The sequence below is a fragment of the Seriola aureovittata genome, chromosome 10 (assembly GCF_021018895.1).
Source record: "Seriola aureovittata isolate HTS-2021-v1 ecotype China chromosome 10, ASM2101889v1, whole genome shotgun sequence".
In the NCBI taxonomy this organism is placed as follows: Eukaryota; Metazoa; Chordata; class Actinopteri; order Carangiformes; family Carangidae; genus Seriola; species Seriola aureovittata.
This window is the reverse complement of record NC_079373.1, coordinates 15,541,380-15,550,914: the sequence shown is the minus strand read 5'-3', so window position 1 is coordinate 15,550,914 and position 9,535 is coordinate 15,541,380. Positions and strand designations below refer to the sequence as shown.

The 9,535-nt window shown below is 43.4% G+C and overlaps 1 protein-coding gene and 1 non-coding gene across 11 annotated transcripts in view; one reads left to right on the top strand and one right to left on the bottom strand.

The window, feature by feature from the left end:
* Positions 1-552: 552 nt before the first annotated feature.
* frmd4a (FERM domain containing 4A) overlaps positions 553-9,535 on the bottom strand; it is a 102,510-nt gene continuing 93,527 nt past the window's right edge. For 7 of the 10 annotated variants that reach the window (XM_056386501.1, XM_056386502.1, XM_056386500.1 and 4 more), the window contains exons 17-24: positions 9,046-9,277; positions 8,715-8,771; positions 8,347-8,584; positions 7,750-7,908; positions 7,223-7,555; positions 6,515-7,098; positions 5,373-5,475; positions 553-4,199 (exon numbers count right to left, since the gene is read on the bottom strand). In XM_056386501.1, coding sequence (XP_056242476.1) covers positions 4,097-4,199; positions 5,373-5,475; positions 6,515-7,098; positions 7,223-7,555; positions 7,750-7,908; positions 8,347-8,584; positions 8,715-8,771; positions 9,046-9,277 — 1,809 coding nt within the window. In that variant the 3' untranslated portion in view covers positions 553-4,096. Of the gene's footprint in view, positions 4,200-4,491; positions 4,892-5,372; positions 5,476-6,514; positions 7,099-7,222; positions 7,556-7,749; positions 7,909-8,346; positions 8,585-8,714; positions 8,772-9,045; positions 9,278-9,535 lie in introns of all 10 variants that reach the window. The other 3 variants (XM_056386504.1, XM_056386498.1, XR_008828800.1) reach the window with 2 other exon arrangements.
* trnam-cau (transfer RNA methionine (anticodon CAU)) lies at positions 5,695-5,767 on the top strand. The gene has a single exon. It is a non-coding gene; the product is annotated as a tRNA-Met (tRNA).

Genomic DNA, 9,535 nt, shown 5'->3' with positions numbered 1-9,535 from the left:
TGTGAGCGTGCATGTTAAGTTGTACACAATCCAGTTTGTTCAGATGTCTGCATCTCCTGCCAGTGCCCTTGAATGGTTCCATGTTGCATTTAAACAAAGAGGGATTGTTCTGTGCGATCTGAGTTAACAGCCAACCCATGTGACACAGTGGTTTGCAAATCAGAAACGGCTAAATGTGTGGAAAAAAAAAGAAAAAAACTGCCTAGATGTCTACTTCACGTGCAGCTGTTTAATCTTGTGGTCCACTGTAGGGTGATGAGTAATAGCTGTTATCTTTGGAGTGTATCTTCCTTTTGACTCCACAGGAAATCCTTCTTCTCCTTCTCTTGAAGGGCCAGAATGTGAGAAGGAAGTAACCAAGGCCTGCATGTGATGACAAGAGAGTGAGTGTGTCCGGAGGAGAGGAAATGGTGACTACATGTGGAGATTCCCTTTGATTAGTCTCACTGACACTCTGACCTTTCAGCTGAATGGCCTGGAAGTGGGTGACTAAATAACTTCATGTTTTTGATTTTAAATTAATGGAAGAGACAAAAAAAACAGACAAAAAGATTGTCTTGAGAACATTCATCAATAATTTATTTTTCTTACTCTCAAGAACCACCACGGCTTCGCATCTTGAAAATTCATCATCAATTTCCAACAACACAGTTTTGAAAAATGTAAAGTTACTATACAAATTTTTAATAGAAAAAAGAATAAATTAACTGTGGAATTCAGTTTTTTTTTTCTTATCAATTCCACATTTTTTCTACAACACCTTTAATGTTACAGTTGAACAGAACTGATAAAATCAAGTTACATGCTCTATTGTCTGGTAGGGGAAGTGATCTACTATTAAACTGTTTGTTAAAATAAGCTTCATTTTGCACAACTGGTATTGAATCTATTGATAACAATGAACAGATGTCTAGATCCTACGTGACAAAGCAGTAACTGGTCATTTTGTAGCACCTGAAGGGTTGTTACGATGTCAGAACTAAAAAAAAAAAACAATACTGGTTCATATAAAATGGAACATTGTTAAAACAATGAATGTGAATGTTAAAAACCCCACAAAACCTTACAGTGCCCCTCCGTACATACAGGAAAAGACTGATAAAGAGTTAAGTTAATTTCTCTTGGAGTATTATAAAAACCTCAAACATCTCTATGGAGCACAGAAAATATGGTGTGTTTGGAACTACAGAAGGAGGGGACGTCACACTTCATCACATCGGACTCGGGGGTCAAAGATCACCACAGGGGCAAAACAGGACTGTCTGGGGGTGGGGCGACACTACAGAGCAAGATGTGCTAATGTTAGCATATAGAAATCGGATGCTGGATGTTTTAGGGGTTTTTATTTGTCACTGGATCTGAATGGCATGCGTGGGATTGTGTGTCTTTGGCGCACAGGATCTGGGCGCAAACTTTCAGTGAGAAAAGTTGGGTCAAACTTCAATACACTAGAGATGGTAACTGTGTGGTGAGTGCTGGTTCCAATCCTGGGTAAAGACTTGTCAAATTTGACCAGGCATGGATGGATAACTCTTGGGGGAACCAGCCATGCACAGGGGCATGGGAGTGGGCTAAACCTTCTTATGAAAACAGTCTTGAAAGTGACAGATTACAACAACTGACGTCAGTGCATAAAGGAAACACCACTGTGAGAGACAGGGTAGCATACGTACCATTCCTCCCATGCATTACAGCATGATACACAATTTATCCAGACATAATGGTGCAATGTGACTGAAAAAAAAAACAAAAAAACATGTCCACTTCTCTCTGTCACTGAGATGTACAATCTGTCATACTCTTAATAAAATTAACATCTGATTAATTCAGATTTTGTGCAACAGCGAAACAATGGTAAGCGTCATTCTGCAACATAAACATTTTTCAAGGTCAGATGAGGGAAACTGATTCAGGAAAAGCAACGACATGCAGAATTCTACTTCCTTTGTACAAAACCAGATGTGCTTTTCTAACCCTGATCTGAATATCTGATTGTTGATTGGGATATGTGATAAAATAATTCTCTCCATTTTAGAGGGTTTTTCTATCTGTTCTGATTATGGCTTCTCTTCTGCCCTGACAGTATTAATTATTAATTCATTGATGTCCATATACTGTAAAAACAAAACAAACACCATTAACGCCTCATCTGTGGTTCTAGCTTTTCTAGTAGCCTCTTATGCACTTTGATACAACTCATCAGTATAATATTGAGGGTGGAAAATGAACTGAACATACCAATGGTAGCTCCAGCCCTCATAGACACTGTTGATGTTGTGCTTTGACTAATTTCTTAACAATACTGCCAGAGGCCAAATTATAGAGACGCATGTGAAGTGTCTTCTAGCTACTCTGCATTGCTGCTGTTTTATAGAATGGCTATAGACTGTGGGGATTTGAAAGGGTCTGTAGCTTGAAGGAGCTGCTGTTCTAGTGCTGAAAACAGTACAAATGTAAAGCACAAACATGTTTGGCACAAATATATTAGTATTCACGTGTGCCCATAAATGCAAGTGTTCTGACTGTCAGCATGTGTTCTGGCCAGCGTTGAGTTCAGACTGTCTGTGCTCAGTCAGGATCTCTCCTGTCATGCTGAAGAGAGGGACAGAAAGATGAGAAAACACAGTGCTACAAAGAGACTGACAGATGCACAGTATGGTGTGAATATAAAACCAAGACCAAAGGCAAAGAACAGACAATAGTGATAAAAAAAGATGAGTCACTGTAGAGATTTATCACTGAATAGCCTCAATGTCAAACTACAAGTAATGCCAACAGGTGTCAACAGCCAATCGTCCTTTACTTTCAGGGTTGAAGATGAAAAATATGAAAAGCTGAAATTAAATGATGCAGGAATTGTGACTGTGTGTAGCCATGTTAAAAAAAAATCACCCTTCAACCCAACCCTCCGTGCTCTGGCTCAAGTACTGTTCATAATCCACCATGCGGCCAAACAAACTGTTATGGACATAGAAATCTTATAAAGACCAAAGACATTAATAAAAATGAATGATGAAGTCACTGAAGAAATCATAAGATTAATGCCAAACCCAATAACCACAACTCCATGTTCTTCCTGTGATGCACTAATGATCCTTTACTCCAAGCGTCACAAGGCAGAGAACATGGCAAAAAGCCTGCTTCAATTCACTCTGAAGATTCAAACCAGTTCGTGTACTTGTACAATGTTTGTTATTGCTATAGTCCTCATCAATATCCCAGACAGAGTCCCAGAAACCATCCTGATATTGTCATTGTGAATTCACTCTCAGACGGGTGACTGACAGTCACTTTTCTGCAGGGGGCACCAGCTCATCAGACCCTGGTGTGATCAGTCAATCCAGTAGTTGTCTTTGGTTGTGGGTTAAAACTGAGAGGAGTTGAATTTGTCATCTACATGTTTGCTAATCCAGATTTTTTGAAAAGTTTGTGTCATGTTCTCTTTTTATAAATACGCAGGGAGAAATAAACAAGACAGACAAACAACACTGATGGGAATAATGAAATCCAACACAGTTCGTTTGGGCCTGGAAATGGGTTTCAAACTGGTGGCTCAAATCCAGCAGGTATCCTCTGATTGGGTGGCAGTGCACTGGAGTTCGTAAGGTTGGGGGACCAAAGATGAGATATGAAATAGATCCTGGAATGGCCAGTGTTTTGTTGAGTCTGAGTTGTGTGTTTGATATTTTTCTGTGCTCTCTCCCTTTTGGTCGCTCCTTCCCCCCGTGCCCGTTGCTTGTGTGCTGCAGAGGGTGAGTAAAGAAAGGGCTCTGTGGTGCTGTAGGGCAACAGTTCAACAGCTGAGGTGACACTTCTCAGTCTATCCTGTAAAACCAGCCCTTATCAGAGCCTAGTGAGTGTGTCCCTGTCTGACTGAGCTGTGATAGAGGGGGCATAATAAAGAGGTGGTGAGATGGATGAAGGGCAGGATATAGGGAGGAGGAAGGCTCATGTCCAGTCCACTAGTCCGGTCGGGGTAGGGTTTTTGTAGGGCTTTAAGGATGAGGTTGTTGGTTGTCGATGGGTAGTAGTGAGGGACAGTTGAGAGGCAGTAGGAGAGGGCAATGGTACTTTTCTGGGCCTCTAAAGGAAGGTCTCAGACCAGGGTTCCAGGTTTGGCCTTGTCGTGTCCGTACCACTGCACATCTGCCAGCTCTGAACACAGGGGGCTGCTGAGAAAACAGCTGTCGCTAAAAGACCTGCAGAGGAAGAGAGACCAGGATCACACTGACTTTACAGAACAGCTTTTTATTTCAAATGTAAATTAATCAAACATTCTAAATACTATCATTTCTATGATTTCTAGTGTTCATCTGCTTCTGAGTTTCCTTTGTTAAACAACGTTCTCTGTTACGACACATACAGCGCATGGTTAAGATTTTCTATTAGTAAATCCTGTAGTGAATGAGCCACATTGTCAGAACACGGAGCAGAGCACATGCAGAGATCAGATACAGATACAGCCAGAGAAGGAGTACCTGACACACATACCTCCACCATCAAAGAGCAAGAAACTGTGAACCTTCTTCATTGTCAGCCCCCCCACAGGTGATGATATAAGTGACTAGTAGACATGTCGCATGAGCTCATTATACTTTTAGAGGTGTGTACGGACAGATTTCTGTGAATATCTGATTGTGTGTAAATTTAGTACTGCTGTCACTGCTGTATTTTTACTTCTAGATTTTTAAAAATTTTTTTTTTAGTTTATTCAGTTTTTTTTTTTTTTTTTGGCAATATCTGCTTATGCTGCTGCTGTGTTTTCCCAACAGTACACTGTAGCTTTAGACCACTGGGAGGCCGAGACCACAGACAGTACCTCTATGCATCAGAGCTGGGCTGAGGGGGAGACTGACAGACGTCCTCAGTAGGAGAGCTGTCTGCTGTGCCTCTAAACCAGGAGAGAGGACACACACACAAGGAAAGGAGGGTTAGTATAGACAGAAAGAGGGACGGGAAAGAAATGACAATATTAGGTTATAGAAAATCGCGCCGTAAGAACAAGGCGACCAGAGGTTGTGAGCGGTGATGTGAAAAACAGAGGGCAAAGAGTGAAGAAACAAAGATGCAGTGAGTGAAACATTTACAGAAACAGAAATGAACGACAAGCCAAGAGGAGTGTTATAATTTGAGTAAGAAAAATTTTGAGAGATATGTTAACTCAAAATGACAGAGAAAAAACAACCTCTGCTCACACAGATACAACAGACGGTACAAGCTTGTGAGGATATTAGAGTCAGGTTTGGACAAAGATGGTGAGAAAGAAGCTCAGAGGGCAAGATACAGTGTCCTAAATTAAGATAAAATCATATCTTCAAACATCTTGTTACCCTGTTTTAGCCGCTTCATGAGTGCGTTGGTGTGTCTCTTACCCGCTCTGCCAGTTGAGGATGTGCTGTGGGCTACAAGGGGGTGTGGGTGTGGCTGCGTGTTCACTGGAGGGCGTCATACTCCTCTGGCTGTGAGGGGATGCAGCTATGGGGAAAATGGACAGTTAGTAATGGTGATACATCACATGCAGCGTGAGATAGAGACAAAGGAAACAAGTATATATATACAAAGGGAGAACAGACGTACAAGAGGCTATAGTGAGGTGAGGGGCAAAGGAATGTCAACTATGCTCCACACATGGTGGTGGGGGAGGTGTCCTCAGTGTCACAACAACAATTTGGCTCAGGGGTCACACTCTCACAAGCCTCGTTGGCGCAGTAGGCAGCGCGTCAGTCTCATAATCTGAAGGTCGTGAGTTCGAGCCTCACACGGGGCAGAATGTTTTCCTTTTATACTTTATCTGCCGCCATTCAGCAGCTGTTTTGTGTTGTGTTACCATAGACTTATTAACACACAGACAACACAACTCACTCCCATGTAACTCATGCACAATTTATAGACTCTACTCAAACTGTGCCATTTGTGTTTTCAAAGACATCAGTTTGTTGTTGATGTGTAAATTTAGTTGAAGTGAGATTACACATTGATCAGATAATTTGGATTTGTTGTTCTAGCAGCAGAGAGAAGCGCAAAAGAATAAGTAAGAAAAGCAAAGGGCCACCTACATCTGCAGTTTGATGTGAATGTGATGTGATCAATGTCAGCAAAGGCTTTTCATCAAGAAAAAAATGTGGACATTTGGATTTAACTAGTCTCAGTAACTTAAAAATTATAATACATTGTAACGTAATTTAAAAATGAAATATAAATAGTGAAACATTTAATTATTCAGCTAGTGCTCTCAATCATTACCACAAATATCCAAAATGAAGTCTGTCTCTGATGTATGTACAGACAGACCTTGTTGAAACAGTTGCAGTGTGTCAGTTTTGTAATCTGATGGTTGTGAGTTCAAGCCTCACATGGAGCAATCTTTTCAATAATGGACATTTATTGTTAGAACCTCTGAATAAACGAAATAAACTGTTAAACTAAATAAATGGAAACTTTTATCTAAAACATATGACGATTCTTTTTCCCCATATGAGCAAAGGTTTAATGTGAGCAAATGAAAGTGACCCACCTGGTGAGCCCTTGGCGAGTGTCCCTACTCTACTCCCTCGTCCATGTCCCAGAGTGCCTTGCTGTGACCCTGTCTCGGAGGAAGTGGATCCCGAATGTGAGTGACTCCTCTCCTTCAGGCTCCCTGAGGACCTCTGGTACCAACATCGCAGCTCTTCAGACACTGCTGCCCTCCCCCCTCCTCCTCCTCCACCGCCCTCTCGCCCCAATGACGGAGTCCGTACGATCTGAGAGCGTGACGGCGTGAGTCGGCCACTCCCCTCTCCTCCCTCCTCGCCCCCCCAGGCTTCCTTGTACAACCCCCCGGCCGTGTAGGAGCTGGAGGTCTTGAACTGGGCCTTGACGCTGTAGTGGCCTTCCTGATCGCTTTCCAGGCTGCGCACCACCACGGGGTTGGGGCTGCCCTCCACGTACAGCGGGTACTCCTTGATGCGATACTGGGAGGAGGGCTGGCTCTGGCTGTGGAGGTAAACTCCATGGTGTCCCCCTCCCATCCCACCTCCACCTGAGCCTCCACCAGAGCCGTTCTTAGCTGCCAGGTTTGGCATGGAGCCGGAGTTAGAGGAACCCAGGTGTCCTGCAGACCTGGACAGAAAACATAAGCCAACAGTGTAATTCGCACAGATATTTTTATTTCTTGATATGCATATTGTACAAAGGAAAAAAAGTAAGAAGAAAGCTTCTTTCCCTGCATCTCACCCACCCTTACCTGTGCCTTTGCCTCTGCCTCTGCCTGGCTTTGGAGGGTGAATCCTCTCCCAGAGTAGAGTAGTTGGGGTTGCTGCCGGGGGGTCCACCAGAGGGGTAGTAATGCTCTGAGCTGCTTTGGCTGGTGCAGGATGAACAGTCATCCAGTGGGTCAGAGCCATTGGAGCTGCGTCCTGGGCCCAGGAAGAAGTCAGGGCTGCCCAGTGTTCCCAGGGTGTGCGGGTGTGGGTCAGGGTCAGATGCGAGCAGTTTGCCCTGGGACTCAAGGCTGGAGCTGCGGTTCCTAAAGTGCTGAGCAAGACTGTGCAGACGTGTGGGACTGATGTCCACTGACCTGTAAGATGAAGAACCACAAACAATGAATATATGTGCTGAGCTACTGTTATTCTGAAAATGAAAACGTAGCAAGATGCAGTTTTGAAGACTTGTCACTGCTAGGTATTTCTACAGTTATATAATCTGTTATGTTTACCAGAGCGCTGTAACTCTTGAATATCCATCAAACAATTGAGGGTAATAAAGACTGACCTAGTGGAATGAACATAGTGTGGGGTCCTGGACCTCAGGTCTGGGGTCGACGGCATGCTGGACTGAGAATTCCAGTGAGGGAGGCTCCTGATGGGGCTGTTCTGCAGAGAGTTACTGCCCCCTGCCTCAGCACTGCCAGAGCTTGGGAAACGCCTGTGACTAAAGAGAGGTGCAAGGAAAATGAGCATCAATTATAATTAATGTCATCACATGTATACTCCTCTCACACAGGCACATGTGAACAACCTGCATTTGAGGCATTCATGTGAGACCATAGTCACTGTCTGAAATTGTAGTTCCACACACATTACTGCTAATTTTGACTGAAGATGTTACATTAAAGATGACTAAACTATACCTTAAATGCACCTGTGAGGGGCGTCCTAGTGGCTCACCTGGTAGAGTGTGTACCATTAAGGCTTAGTCCTAATTGCACCGGCCTGGGTCAATTCCGATCCGCGGCCCTTTGCTGCATATCATCCCCTCTCTCTCTCCCTGACTTTCCTGTCTCTCTCTCACTGCAACTATCAAATTAAAGGCAACCCCCCCCCCAAAAAAAACAAAACAAAGGGACATTGAAGATAAACTCCCTCATACCTGGAGTGAGAGGAGCGTTTCTTGACTTTTTCATAGGGCTCATCCAGTGATGATTCGCACCACATCTTGGGCTTGATGGGCGATTTATCGTAGTCAGAGCGTGTGTAGTGCAGGTGTCGCAGGCCATCCAGGGACTGCGGTGGAGGGGGCCGACTGTGAGATGGTGGCCGAGGAGGGAGGCCCTTGTGAGGTGATGCTACCGGAGAGAAGGTGGGGGTACCAGTAACTTGAGGGTCATCTGAAACAAAGAAATAATAAGATCGAGCACTCTATAATTCAGATGGAATTACATTTAATTTCATTTTTCATTTAATCATGAGCTGCAGAAAGTGCACAAATACAATGTGAAGGATTCACATTATCATTACCATCATCCAAGACCAGTGCGTCAGACAGTGAGCTGTCTTCAGAACCAATATTGGCCTCTATAGGACAGAGAAACAAAGGCAAAATGTTAGAGGTTGTACAATTCCAAAATCAAAAAGCTTAAATTCCTTTTTTTTTTTTTTTACAAATCTTTTTTTGTGTAAAAAAACAACAGTGTTGGGTTTTGTCAGCCTCACTATCCATGTGTGGACTTCTATTACTGTACTAAACAGTGCTTGAGAAGATACTGTTGTGTATGGTGGCAACTGTAGCTAATAGAAATAAAGTGCTATGAAAACAATCTGATTTTCCTGTATAGGGGAATTTTGGTACCTTCTATGATAAGCGACGCTCTCTGCGTAGGCTTCTTGCCAGAGCGGACCCGGTACTCATTGATAGAGTTCTCAATTTCCTGTAGCTTCTTCAGTGCGTTCAGATAAGAAGTCTTCCTCTGTTTCTTCAGCTTCTTACTGCTCACATGAGGATCGCTGGCAAGACGCCTGGCTGCCTCCGTAATCTGGGACTGAATGGCAAACTCCCGCTCCAACCGCTCCAGCTCCTCTTCCTGGGATAAGCATGCACACACACACACACACACACACACACACACACACACACACACACACACACATGAGAACAAACTCTGAGTAACACAGGCAAGCACAAAAGCACAAAGATACTGGATTCAGCACACAGTTTTAGCAACAGAAATCTACACACAATCCAAAAACAACAAAGCTTAGTTTGCAGACACATATTCAGACTGTAACTCTCCCATGCAACGTATTTGGTTAGACACACACAGAACCTTGCCAGAGAAAAC